This window comes from Panthera uncia, chromosome A2 (genome assembly GCF_023721935.1).
Source record: "Panthera uncia isolate 11264 chromosome A2, Puncia_PCG_1.0, whole genome shotgun sequence".
Lineage (NCBI taxonomy): Eukaryota > Metazoa > Chordata > Mammalia > Carnivora > Felidae > Panthera > Panthera uncia.
The window spans coordinates 14771906-14790683 of NC_064816.1; the positions used below are offsets into that span (position 1 = coordinate 14771906).

At 54.5% G+C, this 18778-nt stretch overlaps 1 protein-coding gene across 1 annotated transcript in view; it reads right to left on the reverse strand.

Moving 5' to 3' along the window:
• FYCO1 (FYVE and coiled-coil domain autophagy adaptor 1) overlaps positions 1-16458 on the reverse strand; it is a 74473-nt gene extending 58015 nt beyond the window's left edge. The window contains exons 1-3 of the mRNA XM_049640317.1: positions 16327-16458; positions 5152-5289; positions 1285-1391 (exon numbers count right to left, since the gene is read on the reverse strand). Coding sequence (XP_049496274.1) covers positions 1285-1391; positions 5152-5206 — 162 coding nt within the window. The 5' untranslated portion in view covers positions 5207-5289; positions 16327-16458. The remainder of the gene's footprint in view (positions 1-1284; positions 1392-5151; positions 5290-16326) is intronic.
• Positions 16459-18778: the final 2320 nt, after the last annotated feature.

Here is an 18778-nt window from a genome sequence, read left to right on the forward strand (position 1 = left end):
GCTGGCTCTGAGTCATTTCAAATCCAAAACTAAAACCTAACTGAAAACAAAGAAGGTCCGTAAATCATTTCCCAACGTGAACCAGAACCAGTTGAAAAGGCAGGCGAAAGGTAAACTCTTCTAGCACGCTGGGGCCTCTCTCCCCAGGCCCCAGCAGGCTCTCATCCCTTACACAGGCTCTGGTGGGATGTGACGTTGCAAACTTAGGGTGTTCGGAATGATAAAGGTGGGTCTTTCTATAACATAGCATTTTGTAGTAGTTTTTCTGGTTATGGAAGTAAGACTGATAAATCATTAGAAAATCCGGATAAAACTAAAAAAAAAGAAAAAGAAAAACTATAATGCCCAATGCCCTGTCCCTCGGAGAACTTCTGTTAACATTTTGGTCCACTTCCTTCCTGCCTCCTGTGATTGCCTGTGGTTTTCCACATCTGCAGAGTTCTCTAGATCTGTGTGGTTGTGTTTTTTTTTTCTTTTAATGTTTTGTTTATTTTTGAGAGACAGCGCATGGGGGGCGGGGCAGAGAGAGGGGGAGACACAGAATCTGAAGCAGCCTCCAGGCTCCAAGCTGTCAGCACAGAGCCCGACACAGGGCTTGAACTCACAAAAATTCTGACATCTTAACCTGGGCCAAAGTTGGACGCTTAACCAACTGAGCCACCCAGGCGCCCCTGTAGATCTGCGTTTCTTGAACCAAGCGGACAGAAGCGTCACACTGTGAGCAAGTTCAAACAAAACTTCCTGGGTTGACCTCAGAGATCCCGATTCAGCAGGTCAGGGCGGGAACTGAGAATACATTTCTAACCTGCTCCCAGGTGATGCTGCTGCTGCTGGTCTGTGGGCCACACTTTGAGCAACAAGGATCTAAAACGGGGGCTTCTGGATCATCTTCAGTGTGGAGAACGTGTGACTGGGTGTGCATGCAACGCACATCTGCCTGGGGACAGATTCCACAGCTTTTAACTAGACTCTCAAAGGGGTCTGTGACTGCCCTAAAGTGAAGATCCCTGCTATCCAGTGACCTCATGACCTGCCTTAAGATGACCTAAATCTCTAAAGAATGTTCTTGATTCCTACAATCATCCTAAGGGGCAACATTCTGCCTTTTCAGAGGCTTGCACTTGGGAGGCTCAAGCTCTCGCCGGGGACTGCACGGACTTTCAGTCTAACCAGCAGGGCTTGATGGCTCCACAGAGCTGTCTAACCCACATCCTGAAGGCTGATGAGTCACGCAAGAGAGAAACAGAACAGAGCAGAAATCAACATGGTAAGGGAGTCACTTACTTGAAGGAGATACTCGAGTTTGTAAGAAAACTTGTGTAAGCTGGTGCTGTCATCCGTGATGGGCTCCCCTGCTTCCTTAAATTCTTTGCTTAGCTCTGTCACGGCATCTTTAAGACAACAAACAGGAACGCGTAACTGACCTCGGAGGGATAAACAGAATAACCCCAGGACGCGCGAGAAGCAAGTGGTCGATGATGGCAGAGCACCTTGGAAACAAAAAGCGATATGAAACGCTGGACGGATGTAATGCCGGGCCTGAAGGCGTCCGGGTGGCCTGAGAGCCCCCAGGTAGGTATTCTAGAACAGCTCCCTGATGGGGCACACTTCTCGGCCATCCCTGTAGGCCTCCACCACGTAGGCCTGTAATATGCATGCAACACACGTTTGCTATGTGCACGGGTCACTCAGCAGGCCCCTGCCGGTGACTTCCAGGAAGCTTTGCCCTTCATTCCGGTCACGTTCCTTGTCGTTCTTCCCCAGAACCCTACTGCTCAGTACAGGATAAGTCCCGGCTTCAAGAAGCCCCAGAATGTGCAAATAAGACAACAATCCCAAGAACGACGACGACACCTGCTTCTGGGAGCTGAGGGCCCCTCAGGGGCCAGGCCTTTGCCCGGCCTTCTCACTGAATACGGCACTGAGGGGCAGGGTTGTTTTGTTTTGACAAACCCAACACGCAACTGGTCTTAAAGTGATCCCAATTTCCAGACTGTTAAAATGTGAAAAAAAAAAAACAAAAAACCTTAAAGAATGATGAAGGCTGATGGGGCGCCTGGGTGGTTACATCGGTGAAGCGTCTGACTCTTGATTTCGGCTCCAGTCATGATCTCACGGTCCGTGAGATCGAGCCTCACGTCGGGCTCTGTGCTGACAGCACGGAGCCTGCTCGGGATTCCCTTTCTCTCTCACTCTCTGTCCCTCCCCACTCCTGTTCTTTCCCTCTCTCTCTCTCTCTCAAAATAAACAAACATTTTTTTTAATTAAAAAAAAAAAAGACTGATGAAGGCTGATATCATCATCCCTGTTGGCGGATAAGGAGCCCCTGGGGAAGTCAGAGCACTCGCCAAAGAACAGCAGAGCTGGAATGAGCACCCTGGTCTTCTCAAGGGCTTTCTGACTCCGGGGCTCGCCCCTCCACCTCTGAGAGAACTGACCTCCCTGTGCACAAAGAAAGGAAAACCACCTTGACTCTCATTTACGGCCTCTGCTGTGGGACAGAGAGACTGTGAGAAGCTGTGTTTGGTGTAGACACTGGGCAAAGCGCCCCCAGCTAGATGGCTGCGGCCCGCTGGACAAAACGACCTTCCCCTGGGACCTTCCTTCTTCGTAAGGAACAGGAGCTCCCAGGCACCACGGCTGGAAAGCAGGCCTGCCCGGCACTGAAGCTGAGCCCGAGCCGCTAAAATGCAATCGCTACCGACCCCTCAGGCAGAGGTCAGCAAAGGGCAAAGACAGGCTCTTGGGACTAATTGTCACAAGTGACTGCCGTCCAGTGGCACCCTCTAGAAGTGTTGGCCGCGGGTGGCTTTGAGAGCTGGGGGAGGGCCGGGGACCAGGGAAGGCACAAGCCTTTCCCCCCTCCACCACTCAGCCTGGATTAACGCTTACAACTTATCTGGGAACTCCTGAAATTTTGAAAGAAGGAGGCTTGGGTATGAAATACGAAGTTTGCCGCTCTAATCTCTGATAATCCAAATGCATTACTTAGGGATAATCTTAGTTTTATGTGAATTATACATCTGTGTCTGCCAACAATCTTGAGAAGTGGGTGTTACCGTCGAGCTGACCTCGCGCACAAAGAAAGCAACGGGACCTCGGAAAGGTGACGGGACTCATCCCACATCTTCCAGGGTTAAAAGGCAGAGCCAGGAGCTGACCCCAAAGCCCTCGTCAGTGCTGTCCCCAGGAGGACGAGTAGGCTGCCCTGTGCAGGCACGAAGGCTGTGCACTGCCCAAGGACCCCTCGCCCGGGGACGTTCCACTCCCATGCTAGATGCTGAAGATCTGTCGTGTGCCGATGAAGACAGTTACCAACAGATGCAAGGGAAGGGTCTTGAGAAAGTGGTGTTTCCAAGTGCTCAGCGGGCGGGTCAGATGGCCTTGGGATGCCAGAGATGACCAGAACAGTCGGGACAAGGGTGGGAAAGGGTACGTGAACAAGTGCCAATGTCTGGCCCCCTCCCTGGACCAGAGGCTCTAGCAGGGGTCCTCTCTTCCCTCCCAATAAAGACTCCTGGGTCCCAAAGTGATGCTGGAGAACCAGAGACTGACACGCAGAAAAGGTGGCCTCCTTTGTGGAGAAACTTCTCAAGGCCAGTGGTGAACTCAGATTTGCAGGGCCTGTCATTTCACTTTCTCTGCGCGTGTGTGTGTATGTGTGTGTGTTTAGGCTGAAGGAGAAAAACCATCTACCGTTTTAGCTGGAAGTAGGCTGGTGTGGTTAAGAGTGTACACTCTGACACCTAGTGTGTATGCAAACCCAGGCTCTGCCCGACTGGATGTGTGACCTTAGGCAAGTCACTTAACCTCTCTGTGCCCCTCTCTGCATCTGTAGAATGGGGATAATGGTTCCTACCTCACAGACCAAACGTGAGGACATAACGGGCTACTGACGTAAGGCCTGGCACGTGTGGAACGCCATGTGAGTCTCGGCTTATTCGAGGCCCGAAGTGCTACACCAATGGGAGGCAAGCCTGACCGACTTTTCTCTCACCGACCTTTGACCAGCAGGGTGAGAAGCGTGCTGCGGCCGCCACTAGCCCAGCGGCCCTGGGTGTGACAGACCGCGGCTGCTCATCACTGTGCTCGCAGGTAGGAACCTGACTCAGGACGGCGTCGCCGTCATCTCCGTGACATGTTAGAAGCGGTCAGCCTCAGACCGTCTGTAGCAACCGCGCGGGAGCTCCGAAGACCCGTCCGGACCAGCCCAGGTGAGCTCAAGCGGGCGGGAAGCTCGCCCAACTCCTGACCCTCGGCACGTCACCTAAAAGGGTGAGCTCGGTCCCTAGACTCTGCAGCCGGGAGAGAAAGCGGTCGGCTCCTCCCCCGAGCCTGCCTCACTCCGCGTGCACCGTCCCCGGCCCTTCTCCAGGGACACGGGAGCTGCGAGTCTCGTCCCTGCGCTGAGCTCAGGGGCGTCCGGGAGGCGGCGGGCCCAGAACTGCAGTGCGTCACAGGAGACAGGCTGTCCGCCCGCCAGGGCTGGGTAGGACAACAAAACAAGAGAGATGGGTGTCTGGCCATCCTGCTGAGGCAGGGAGAACGCGGCCTCCCCAAATGGGCCAACTCCATTGCGGCCCAGAGGCCCGAGATTCCGCCAGACCGAACAGGGGGCTTGTAGCACTCACGCCCACACGAACTGAAAGCAGACCCCGGCCCAGGAAAGGGTATTGGCTTGGGGCGCCTGGGTGGCTCGGTCGGTTGAGCGACCGACTTCGGCTCAGGTCACGATCTCACGGTTTGTGGGTTCGAGCCCCGCGTCGGGCTCTGTGCTGACAGCTCGGAGCCTGGAGCCGGCTTCCGATTCTGTGTCTCCTTTTCTCTCCGCCCCTCCCCCGCTCATACTATGTCTCTGTCTCAGAAATAAACAAACATTAAAAAAAAAAAAAAAAATTTTTTTTTTAAAAAAAGAAGAAGAAAGAAAACGGTATTGGATTTTGTTGACAAACTGGCTTCCCAGGGCCCTGAGAGGAGGCCCGGGCCAGCCGCCCCCGCCTGACACAGGGCGGACACCCAAGCCCCAAACACCTCCACGCGACGTGTCCCGAGGGCTCCAGTTACACCCCGTGTGACGAGGATGAGAGGGCGGCAGGAGCACGGCCCAGCTCCCCCACAGCCAAGCCTGGCGTGTCCCCTCCCCAACGGCACCTTGCAAATCGCGGATGATTCTCTGCAGCTGGCTCTCTGCGATGGGGGAGGCCATGGCCACTGGCTGCGGGCCGCCTCTCTCGGCTGTGCGCCTCCCGCCTGGGTCCGCTCAGCAGAGGTCAGACTCCATGGTGACACCTGGAGAGGGAGAGGGAGGCCGTGGAGGGCTCAGTGACAGACACAACATGAAGACAGGACGAGAGGGGCATGCCCCGGGGCCCAAAGTCGCCCCATCTGGGTGTCTTCCCTCAGCGGAAAGGGCTCGACCTTTCTGTGTGGGCCTTGCCCGGTGGGCATTCCCTGGCTGGCTTCTGACACACTTCTATTCAGACACAATGACCTGGGTTGGGGCTTAAAAGGCGATAGGTTCAACCAAACAGCATGATTCACTGAGCGTCTCTCCTCTTCTCCGCTCTTAGGCACGACTGCCTCACCCTCCTTCCACCTTGAGAAATGCCTCCCAGGGGCTCCCGTCACCCTGGGGAGGCCAGACCCAGCCCAACCCACATTCAGACGGCCTGCTAAGCTGACGGTGCCGGCCACCACCAGACCCCTGTCTCCCCCACGCCCGGCCCCCTGTCCTCCCCAGGCTTGCTTCCTCTGACCAACAGTTAGTAACGTCTGGCGTCTGGCCGGTGGCGGCGGAGGCGAGAGGCTGAGGAGCCCTGGGGCTTCGGGACCAAAGAAAGCCAGGCTTGCCTTGTGGGGGAAGCAGCTCGCTCGTGGGGGCTCAGCAGCTCCAGCTGCCCAGAACCCAGCTCGGCCTGGCTGTGTAGACGCCGCCTGGCCTGCATCGGGGGCCCGGGCAACCCTCGGTCCAGTCAAGGGACACGGCTCTATTTTAAGCTTGGTTACAGTCCTCTTGCAGCTGGTGAGTCCTGAGTTACCAGCCCTGCTCGGGCAGCTGCTAAAGTGATTTAAGGACACGGTAGTGGCTGAAGACCAGCAGAGGTGAGGACACACGAGTGGCACTGGAGACAAGTGTGGGTATGCACGGGGACGCTCCAGTGTCCCTTCTACAGAAGGAACGTCAGAAATGGATGTCTCTAGGGGCGCCTGAGTGGCTCAGTCAGTTAAACATACGACTTCGGCTCAGGTCATGATCTCGATGTTTGTGAGTTTGAGTCCCACGTTGGGTTCTGTGCTGACAGCTCGGAGCCTGGAGCCTGCTTCGGATTCCGTGTCTCCCTCTCTCTCTGCTCCTCCCCAGCTTGCTCACACATGCATGTGCCCACTCTCTCTCTCTCTCTCTCAAAAATAAATAAACATTAAAAACAATTTAAAAAAAAAGAATTGGGCATCTCCAATTCGTAGACGTCCAACACCAGGTTGTGTCATGCTTGTTGGCAAAAGCAGGTGGCGAGACTAGAGGAAGCCAGAGCAGCCACCACTGAGTGAGGGCCTACTGTGTGCTACGCGCTGGGTCCTGATAGGGGCTTTACACGCGTGATCATTTTCATCCCACAACCGCCTTAGTGGGGTAGAGAACACCAGCTGGAGAAGCCACGTAACTCGCCTAAGGCCGTGGGCCAATAAGGGGCGAATCGTGGTCTGGGCCCTGGTCAGTCTGATTCAAACCCTGTGGATCTTCAGCTCAGCATCGTCCCTACTGCAAATGGCCAACCCCTTCCGCGGGCTTCTAGGAACCGCCCTGAACTCCAGTGTCTCCCAAATAACGTGCCGCCACCCTGAGTGTTTCTCACACGTGCTGGCCCTCCCTTTCCCCCAGCCCTAGTCCCCTTCCCGCTCCAAGAGTCCAGGCAATATGACTCTGGAATAGAAACAGTCCCAGGTTTCAAGTTCCTCCAAATATTTACATAAGCATTCCAGCGTGAGCCGGAAGCAAGAAGGGCCTGTCACAGGGCGGATATGCCTTGGCCTATTTTTAACTAACAAGCTGGCACAGCTGGGACTCAGTGCAAACAAGGCCCAAAGAGGGCTTCTCTGGCCTCGGAGGAATGAGACGGGCACACACCAAAACCACACTCCCAGCGATTCCTGACATGGAGCCCAAGAGAGGCAGGGGGTCCACAGAGAGCCCTCCAAAGCCCCTTAAGAGGTATTAGATACCCCCCTGTCCGCCACAGACACTACACCGAGGGTGGGACTGGGTTTCGAGAAGGCAGCCTGCCCATCCCTAGGCGGCTCTCCGGGCCACCTGCTGAGCACAGAGCCTGAGCAGGGGCCAGCCAGGGCCCTGAGGAGAGCCAGAACCCAGGCTCAGCCGGGCTTCTGCAGGGACTCCGATGCCTCAGTGGGCACGCTGCCCCTCCCGGAGAGGTAGGGTCCGCACTGTCGATGCACAGCTGCCCCGACACCATGCTGTGTCAAGTTCCTTCCATGCGCAGGCTGGGGACACGGACGCACGTGAGGCACGGTCTAACCCTGGTGGAGCTCGGCTGTGCACCAAGCAGACAGACAGAAAAATATCCCGCTATCTGGACACGGCAGAAGAGCTCCATGCAGAGATGGGAATAAAAAGCGACGGGTACTCAGCGATGAAAGGGTTGGGCCATGGACATGTACAACAGATGCTTCCTGCTGAGCGAAAACAGCCAGACGGAAAAGGCTACGTCTTTTATGATTCCATTTGCATGATATTCTCACAAAGGCAAAACGTGGGGGAGAGGTCACAGCGGTGGCTGCCAGGGCCTGGGCGGGAGGGGGGGGTGGTGAAGGGGGGGCATGACTACAAGAGTCGGCAGAAGGTGGGGGGGGGGCGGCAGTTCTGTTCCGTGTCTTGCCCGTGGTGGTGGTTACATGACCGTACGTATCTGACAAACATACGTTTGTCAAAACTCACAGACTGCAGATTGTATCTCAACAAAAAAGGCCGCACTGTGACGAATTTAGGAAGATGCCGTGGGGCCTCAGGAAGGGAAAATTAATTCCACTTGGGGGAGGGAGAGGGTGAGAGGCGGGGGCAACCGAGGTGTGCCAGGCCTGAAAAATGAGGATGAGGTCTTTTGAAGAGACCCAAGGAGGAAAGGGCACCGGGATGGGGGGGGGGGGGGGGGGGGGAAGGGGGTCAGCGAGCATGGAGGCTGCTTCTCTCCCGAAATTCCTCTCATTTGGCTGTTGTCAAGAGACAGCCTTGTCGTTCCTGGGAGAAAGACACTCAGAGGAAAATGACAGACACCCAAGTCCTCAAAGGCCCTGGGCCTGTGTGCACGCTTCAGACCAGGCCGAGACCCGACTCGCGGAAGAGGGCAGATTCTGAGTTAGGCTCCATAATTTGCTAGAACAGCTCTCAAGATTTGGAAAAACATTAAGATGACTGGTTTATCTTAAAAGATACAATCTGGGAACAGCCAGGTGGAAGAGACAAGAGGCGCAGAGTTGGGGGGGGGCGGTGGCGGCTGGTTCGAGGTTTGCGAAGCTTCTACGCCCTCAGGGCTTCCCACCCAGCAGCACCTCACAGGACCCCCTCACTTCGGGGTTTAATGCAGTCTCCGACCGGGTAGACACCCGGACACTGGGGACCAGCCGTCTCTGAGGCCTGGCGTCATGAGCCTCGACAGAAACGTGCTCCTTCGAGACGTGCGGGGACTCTGGGGAGACGGCCCTGTGTCCGCACGGCCGGGCGAGGCCGCCTCCGCCTGACCCTCGGAGCGCGCTCAGCTGATGCCAAGTTCCCGGGTCACGGGGTGAGCTGTGCCCAGCTGCTGATTACACAAGCTGCTTTTCCGGAAAGCCTGAGTCACCACCCAGGTAATGTGCTCCAAGAGAACCGGCTGCTGGACCTGAAGGTCGCGGTGGGCTTCCCCACCGCGGATGGGGGTCCCGCCTCACAGGGGTTTCTTTTGTTTTTCTTAACATTTATTTATTTTTGAGACCGAGAGAGACACCGTACCAGAGGCGGAAGGGCAGAGAGAGAGGGACACACAGAATCCGAAGCAGACTCCAGGCTCCGAGCTGTCAGCACAGAGCCCGACCTGGGGCTCGAACCCACGAACCATGAGATCACCACCTGAGCTGAAGTCAGACGTTCAACCGACTGAGCCACCCAGGTGCCCCCACCTCACAGGGTTTCAGGCAGTTAATCAGAGCTTCCTTGGAAGATCATGGTTCCTATAGGAATGTTCTTTTCCTGAACTTTGGGGTGACGGCTCTTAGCAGTCTGCCCTCCCTCTTCCCTGGTCTGAGGTCATTATTAACCACCGGAAGACACAGAATGCGGCACTCTCTCCACACCACAGTCATGTGGCTTTTTTTCCACACCAATAACCAGTTCTGACACCGACTGGGGGTTCTCCAGTTCGGTTCAGTTCTGACACTGGTGACCTGGAGTCAGTGCAGACCCCACAGGTCAAGGGCTCTGTCCACAGGACGGCCCTGGCTGTCAGACGCTGGTCCCAAGTCCCAGGCTGCTACCCGTACTTCTGACCAACCGGCTCTAAATTGGGGATTCCCACGATCCCCTCCTTAGCTTCCATAATTTGCTAGAACAGCTCTCAAGATTTGGAAAAACATTAAGATGACTGGTTTATCTTAAAAGATACAATCTGGGAACAGCCAGGCGGAAGAGACGAGAGGCGCAGAGTTGGGGGGCGGGGGGCTGGTTTGAGGTTTGCCAAGCTTCTATGCACTCAGGGCTCCCCACCCAGCAGCACCTCGCAGGACCCCCTCACTTTGGGGTTTCATGGAGGCCTCATTCCGCAGACTTGGGTGATTAACTCCTTCTTCAGCCCACTCCCCTGAGGTCTGGGGTGGGGCTGAAAGTTCCAACCCTCTAATCACATGGTTGCCTCTTCAGGCAACCAGCCCCCACCCTGAAGCCATCCCAGGGGCTGAGGAGGGTCACCCTATTAGCATAAACTCAATCGTGGCTGGCTGAAAAGAGGCACACAGAACAAAAGACACTCCCATCGCTCAGGAAATTCCTAGGGTTCCAGAAGCTGTGTGCCTGGAACCTGGGACAACCACAGACCATCTGTTTCTTGTGGTATCGCAGAGATGGCCTGAAGCAGCAGGATCCCGACAGGCCATCAGCCAGCTGCTCTCCTAACTCAGGAGACACGGAGAGCTTCGGTCTGCACCGCCTCGGCCTCGGCTGCTTCAGCACCAGGGGAACGACTCCAGGACTCCCACGCCTCGCGAGGGCCCCAAAGAGCGTATCCCATGCCTCCATGAACCCAGGGCCCTTGCTGCATGGCTTGTAAAAACCTCCCTCGCTTGTCTCTGGCAAGCTCTTTCAAATGGCAGAGAAATTCATTTTGTAAAATTTGGGGGAACATTGAAATCTCGTGCCAACAGCTCAAAATTATGTTTACGCTTATCCAGCATGTCTGCAAGCATCCAATATCCTGGTAAAGTGGAAAAAGGGACTAAATGCACCCGGGACTATTGCCTGAGTTCCTAGTCATGGCTTAGGTATTATAGTAGAGGTAAAACTCTTCCCCGACCTCCAAACTCCTCCTATGTCTGCCCAGATGCCGTAACAATAGAGACAGTAGTCCCAGATTAAGAAAGAAAGACACCAAACGGCTCACATAAACTTATTTACACTATGGTGCAAATGACTAATACTCTTAACGTTGCCCAGAAACTGGCTCTGGCAGGAGCAATTACAGCAAACTGACTAGTCACATTAGGAAAGAAGGATCCGAGGGGGAGCAGGCTTGGGGCGTGGAAGACAACCCTGCCTGGTCTTCAGAACGTTCTGTGCTTGCTCCTCACCCGCTAGCTGAGAAGGGACCCAGATAGGGGCCCCCACTCCCAGATGAGGTAGAGCATGCCAGTTGTGAATTCCACCCCGACCAGGAAAGCACGTTGGCAAGGACGGTTCAGATGGGCCGAAAGCAGAAAGCTTTTCTGGAAGAGTCCATCGCCTCGGTCTGGTTGAGCACAGCCACCAGCATCCATGTAGTGGCCACCCCTGGAAAGGGGGGCACTTGGCCGGTACCTGGGGCTCCGAAGGCCCGGCGGTCCTGCTGGCTCCACACAAAAGGGTCGGGGAGCAGGCTGCCCTCAGCAGAGCTTCGAGAGGGTGCCGAGGACGACGCTCAGAAGCTTGTCACAGGCCGGCTCGGGGGCAGACGTCACAGCACTTGTGAACAAAGCCTCACGAGGCGGCCCAACCCCTCGGACCTAATTGAAGTGTTGACCAACTGCAGGCCTGGGTCACCTTCCCCAAACACTCCTTCTCGCTTACACTCTTCTTTCTTAAAGGGAAGGGGGGCTTGAGAGTTGCCCATCACCGTTTGAACTTTCTCTTGGCCCTCGCGCTCCCACCAACGGCAACCATCCTGGGTTTCTTGGTCACTGCCTCCGGGACACACACAAAACTGGCCCCCCCGTTCCCGTCCACTGGCCCAGGAAGGCAGGACGGAGAGACCCGTGGGTGTGAGGTCTGGGCCTGGGGAAACCGAACCACCTCTTTCAGGAAGGTGGAAGGCAGGCCGCTCTGGCAGGAGCCGCACCCCCATACCTGGGCGGCAGGGCGGAGGCCTTGTCACTGGAGAGCCCAGAGGAAATGCCCGGGAGGTGGTGACGGCACGTGGGAAGCTCTGGGCAGCCTCTGGAACAGCTGCACGAACATGAGACACCATCTGGGGCATCTATGTATTCCTGCCCCCGAACAGCACTAACCCCGTGCACATGGAGAACGTCACAGAGCTCCAAGATCCCATGCTCAGGGCGGGGACAATCCTGACCAGAGTATCAAGGGGGCGAGCACAGCCAATGACGAATTATGAACGGAATCTCTGCCGGAATATGCTGTAGCCAAAAAACACAGCCTTGAAGAAGCCAACTGTAACCCGTATGTGTCAACAAACCGCCTGCCGGGCAGTTTGTTGGGCACCACTGGTAAGAGGCGGGCCTGACCCAGGAGCAGGGGCCGCAGCCGTGAACAAGGCCAGTGGGCACTGGCCTTCAAGGAACCCCCGTCCAGAGGGGCAAAGCTCCTCCTAAGCTTATAGACCAAAAAGAGGTCACCGGAGGCCTGAGAAGTTCTTCGATGAACAGAACACGTGGGACCCCAGGTTCTACGCTGCTCGGGATCCTAAGCCACCACTGCCTTTCTTCCACGTTTGTGGCCATTCGCCCGTACGGTCATTTCTCGTTTAATCTGTTTTCTCCATGAGTCCGTAAGCTCCACTGCTACTCACCATCTCCCCAGCACAGAGTGCAGTCCTGACCCCTAGAGAGCCCTCGATACCTTACTTGGGGAATGAATGAACCAGTTAGACAAAACCGGACCCGTAGTCTCTTACTCCGCAGATCTAACTAAAAACTTTAGGCATAGAAAGGCACCAACATGTAAATGATGAGAATTATCCTTCCATGGCGGGAAAACGTGGGTAAATTTTCAAAACATTCGATTTCTCTGATTTCTCAAGTTTCCTTTACTGGACATAAATTACTTTTGTACTTTGTAATTATAGACATTATACCGTCATTACTGTGGAAATATTACAGCATTACTATCCCAAGAAGAAAGGGAATAATGTAATTTAGGAACTGGCTGGATTAAGCGTGTCCACGGGAGAAAGTGTGCCCCACAGCTCTGGCCTGAGGCAGCCTTATCCAGAAGCCTCCTTCACTCTATCTGGTCAAGGATAGCCACAGCCGTTACAGCCACCTCCCCGACTCACCCAGCCCACACAAGGCCCTCTCCTCTCTGCATCCCTGGGACTTTGATCTGGAACCGTCAACCAGAACACTCCCAGGGTAGAGGGGAAGTATGGATGGGTCTGAGCACAGCCGTGTTTGGATGAAAAGTGGAACATCCCGGGTGCACACGGGCTCGGGGGTGGGGCTATGCTGGCAGACAGGAAGGGCAAGCAAGACCCAGGATGGCTCTGAGGCTGGGGCTTGGCGCTGGGCAAGAAAACTGTCTTCTCTTTTACCAATTGTAATGGAGGCTTGCCAATTTGGACCCTATTCAGATTCTGGAATCGGACTAGTCAATGTGAGATTTCCATTCCCTAACGTGCAACGGATTATGCGATAAAGATCATTCCCCAGTTGGTGATACTGTGCTATGTTTAGCTCACCAAACTCTTTTCAGGCAATTTTAGCAAATCTGTCTGTCCTGGGGAAGTTATTTGACCTTTTCCTACCTTGTGTGTGGTGTTTGTGGTTTTTTACTTTTTCCTGGTTTTCTGTTTGTTTGTTTGTTTGGGCTTTTTTCCCCGTGTGCAGTGTGGGGAGGTTACCCTTTACCTTCCTCAAGGAGGAGGGAGGGGAGGAGAAGAGCAGACGTTCCCAGTGGCTAACTTTGGTTGAGGCTTCCAAGTGCCCTCTCCCTGCTCTTGACCAAGGTTGCAGACAGCCCTGGAAGAAGCCCAAGGGGCTGTAGGTTCAGCTTGAGGAAATTCCTTCTGGCTCCTCGTGAAACCACCACATCTGGTTCAGCTGTCCAGCCCACCCCGGTCCTCCTACAGGGATTCTCCTCCTGGCCTATCCCCCTGCAGACCAACAGCTTGCTTGGGTTGCTTTTTCAGCTCAGGTTTTTCTTCTGGATCCCACAGGCTCGGTTTTCTGCCCCAGGTCAAGGATGCAGTACCCCAGGCTCCTGAGGTGGTTAGCCAGACCTGCCTGTGGGCCCCAGAACAGCCGCAGGGTGACGTACTATAACCAGACCACAGATCCCCTCAGAACCACACTGATGTACATGTCCTCATCCCTGGAAACAGGATCTGGCCAAACTAGAAACAGGCGCTCGGTGTCTTTCAAATGCCACAAAGGCCTTTGTGAATGTGGAAGACCATTGGTGGTCACGAAAACCATCAGGCTGACCGGCTGCAACATGTGGAAAAGGGGGAAATGCCCCCCTGCCCCACGGAGCTCCGCTCAACCACCCTCATCTCATAAAAGCCATGAGCCCACGTGCTCTGAGGCTGAAGCTCTTATTACAGGGACGTTACGGTGACAAACAATATGTCTACAAGCAGCAAGAGGATAATATAGACCCAAGGAAACATTTCAGTACCCACACTACTGATCCATTTCGTTGCTCAGAGGCCCTTATACCAATCAAGAGCTTTAAAAACAAAAACAAGCAAAAATCCCCAAGCTGACAATGAGATCACAAATAGAGAGTCTTGCTTATCTCTGGAGCAACACAATGACTTTGAGGCCCAGGTGAGCAGATGCTGACCAGCTGGACCCCCCTCATCTCTGCTCACGGGAGGCCTCTGGCTGGTCACGAGGCACCAGTTTTTGACCCTCACCTGCTGTGTGTCCTGAGGCTGCTCCAGGGAATGTGGCCCCAGACACTGAGCTCCTATCAGTGATTTTCACCATGAGACCACAGCTAGACAACACGTTTCCTCTGCCTCGTGTTTAAGGACATTCCAGTCTGGAGTCACCCAAGTTGTCCTTGGAATCACCAGAAAACACAGGTTACCCATCAGCCAAACCTCTCCCCTCAAGGGAAGGGAGGGACTGCCATTTCTTGTGTGCCTACTATGCGTTCTGGAGGCAGCAGCCCACAGCCTTGGTGACCAGCACAGGTCAAAGTCATCAGATGTTCTGATCTTATCTCTTTTGGGTAGTTTCTCTCATCGCAAACATCTGGGGGGGGGGGGGGAAGTGTCTTCCTGCCCCCAAAGGACTAGTGTGGTTTAAAGTGTGGCTCTTGATCTCCTGCTTTTGCCCCAAAACCAGCCACACGGAGCAAAGACCATCCAAGGAACAGCCAGAGGACTGACACTAAAACAACTACAAAAATAACTGAAGTAAACTATTGGTTTACTATTGGTTACTATTGGTAGATTCTAACAGGCGAGCCAATGTTCACTATACAATTCTTTCAATGATTATGCTTCACTATTTTCCTAATACCAAAAATAACTTAAAAACTAAAGGAAGCACAACCCAGAGATGAACACTTGTAAGAGAAGCAGAAAACCTGTTTCCTAAAGCAAAGAGGCTTCTCAGATCCCTTTAATCAAAGAAGGCCGACTCCCATCACTGAGACAATTAACTTTGGCTTCCAGGGTGATAAGAACAATGGCCCACAACTGGTACAGGGAATTCAGTAATTTATGAATAGCAGCTGTCACAGAAGGGAAAGTCCAGTGGAGCCCACTTGATATGGGCACACTTTGGAAGGTGGGAGCCACTGAAAGCAGAAAACCTCAGTGAGACCGCTCTTTATTAGCACCAACACGCAGGGGAAGCCGCATTAGGCAGATGGCAGGGGAGTAAAGCTTGCTACAGAGACCACAAGGCTTGCAGGGGCAGGAGAGCAGTGAGCTGATTACAGCCTGATCCTCTGCCCTCAAAGAGCCCCTGACCCATTTCTCTGTGGGAAAGGAAACTGCCGTGGTAAAGACAAGCAGAGGAGCAGAGGCTGTGGCCGACACAAGCAGCTTCAGTAAATGCTTTTTTTTTTTCTGGAGGGGGCAGCCAGTGGGAGTTGTGAAGAGTGACAAGGGGCATCAGAAGGTACATGTGCACAAAACAGGGAGCCGTGTGGTTAATGTGTCAACCACACACACACACACACACACACACACACGCTTTCCTTACACAAAAATAAAATCCAGGCCTCCCCCTAGAACATCCCCCAGCGAGGTTCCGAATAGCATGGACTCTTTAGCGCAAGTCCCAAGCAGCCACACCACAGACAATCCCAAATCCACAGGTGTTTCAGGAAAGATCGGGGGGGGGGGGGGGGGGGGGGGAACTATTTTGAGCCCCTGCACCTGAACACAAGGTAAAGAGAACGGGCCGTGGCCCGAAGATGGCCCGGGATGAACAAACTGTCCCCTTACGGGAGGGAGGGAGAAACAAGGTCTGGGCTATCCCCGCCCGGCTGAGCCCGGAACTTCGCTTCTTATAGTCAGTGGTCTCTCGGACAATCCTGGCAGAAACTCCACGACCTGTCCTCCTGTGCCTAAATGATCCAAGGGCTGTTCTGAGACTCCTATATGGTGGGCTCCTTTTCGGGGGTCCTGGAACCGGTGTTTGGGGATCTGTCTTTCCAACTGACCACCAGAGCCAGCCAGGGTTCCAGGGTCAGTTTCAGCAGCGGACCGAGAGGTGCCTCCCCGGCCCTCTGGCCAAGGGCAAGGGCTCGGACCGGGTCTGGGGGAGACCCGGGATGGGCGGGGACGGTGAGGGCAACAGGTGACAAGCCGCGTCGGGAGGGAAGTTCTCCGCTCCGAGGCCGACAGCGGCCCAGGCGCCCCCGAGGTCCGGCCGGCCCCCCGCGGCACTTACGCGCTCGTGGGTCCACTGTTTGGCAGAAGCGAAACTTTCTGGGGCCCAGCGGAAGAGTGCGGTAGCGCGGCGCAGCCCGCCATGATACGCAGAGCCGCCGCAGGCGGGCGCGGACTACAACTCCCGGCACGCTCCGCAGGCCAACGCCTACAAGTCCCGTCGGACCCCACGGCAGAGGGGCGTGGACTAGGACTCCCGGCTCGCGGCGCGCGCTGAGGTTTGCGTCTCCTCGCGCCGCGATGCCACCCGCCCTGGGCTAAGCCTCTCAGTCCCCGCAGGCTCGGTGTGTCCCCGAGTCATCGGTGTGGCACCTTGAAAGCAGCGCCGTCACCGTGTGGCTTTTGAGAACTTGCAGTGTGGCTAGTTTGAGCTGAACAGTACACGGGCTGTAAGTGCAAAATATACCTGACTTCCAGAGACTTCGTATGAAAACAATACCGTGAAGTAGCTTCTTACTACTTTTATACTGATTGCATGTTGAAAAGATAATATTTTTGGTAGGTTGGGCGGGCTAAATGAAAAGCATGTGTCGCTGGGCTTCCCGGATCCCCCTCACTTCTAAACCCAGGGACCTATTTGAACTCAGTGCTCAAAAACTATGTGTTAATGAATGAACTACCACTCCTGACTTCTGCCCCACTCTCGGCCCGATTTCTATTTGTAAGTTCTATTCTCTGTTTCTAAGTTGCAAGGCATTCTGAGGCTGGACTCAAGAGAGTGCATTCATTCATGATGTCTACTATGGATCCAAGGCAGGAGAGCAGCGCACCCGGGGTACTTCAGCCTGTGACGGAAGCCCGGGCTCTGCCATTCCTTAGCTCTGGCTGCAGCATCCTTTCCTCTGCCCTAGCTCCCACCACTTAATCGAGAAACACCGTTTTACCTCGCAGGATTTAGCTACTGGCGTCCAGCCAAGCGCCACGGCCCCAGCCATTGGCTGGGTGGGATAATACGGGAAAGGAAATAGATTTCCTACTTAAGGTTGGGGTATGGCATGTCATCAGCCATCTTTTATAAATTAATGAGGGACAGACAAATCAGTGATGAGATGGATGGAACAGTCAATCCGTGGGGGGTGTGGGGAAGTGATTTCCATTCTTCCTGTTGAAAACTATGAAAGGAAGAGGGAACAGGGGGACGATGGCAAAGGGAAAATCGTTGTGCCAACCACAGTCTGAGTGGTTTTGTGACATACTGAGGGTGGGAGAGATTTTAATGTCGGATTTTAGTGCCACTTTCTCAGGACTATGAGCTCACGTCCTCAGGACTGTGACCCCACGTGACTGGGGCTGTGACCCCACATGTTGAGAGCTATGGCCCCAGTGAATGGGTCATGACCCCATGTGCCAGAAGCCTTGCTCCCATGTCCCTGGTGTCATGACCTTACAGGCTTGCAGCCATGCCCCTACTTGATCAGGACTGTGAGCTCACGTCCTCAGGGCTGTGACACCTTGTGCTCAGGTGCATCACCCTGTGTCCTCTGAGCCGTGGCCCACGGCGCTGGAGGCCGTGACCCCACTTGATTGGGGCCGTGACCCCACATCCTTGGAGCTATGACGTCTTGCCTCAGGCAGCGATCCCACGTGTTCGGGGCTATGAATGTTAGAGTGGACCTCTCTGAGCTCTGATGCCCTCCTGGGTCAAAGTGGGAAACAGAAATGTCACAGGGTGGCTGTGAGATGTGCACATATATGGGCCTGGCACAGAGCAGATCTCAGTAAAAGTCAGTTTCCAGTCTCCTATGGGTGTCTTCAGTCAGGAGTCGTGTTCTGTGTGGTCAGGGTAGACACTAAAAGCCCACGAGGGGCTCTGAGATGCACTAGGATTCCCTTCACACCCACTGAAATGGCGCCCCGTGTTGGTCTGCTCATGCTGCCGTAACAAAGTCCCACCAGCTAGGTGGCTTAAACAGGTCTCCAGGCTAGACGTCTACGATCAGGGTGTCTGCCGGTTGGCTCCTTCTGTGGCTGTGAGGGAACACCCATCCCATGCCTTTCTCTTAACTTCTGGTGGTTGCTGGCAATCTCTGGTGTTCTTGACTTGTGATAGCGTTAAGTCCAGCCTTCACCTGGCATTCTCCCTTGGTCTGGGTCTCTGTCCAAATTTCCCGTTTTTATAGGGACACCGGTCATATTGGATTACAGGCCTGCCCTCACCCCTGTGACCTCATTTTAACTAATTACATATGCAGTGACCCTCTTTCCAGACAAGGTCACATTCAGAGGTACCGGGAATTAGGACATGAACACAAGAGTTTCTTGGGGAGTAGGAGGAGGACACAGTTCAACCGATAACGTGCATGGAGCTACAGATTTGTATCCCCTAAAGAACGTCATGGAAATGCAACTCATGAAATTATAGACTCATAGACTTCATTTTTTAATCACGGGGAGGGATCTTAGAGTTTAAACCTCTCCAGTTGAGTTGAATAGATAAGGAGAGGAAGTGGCTT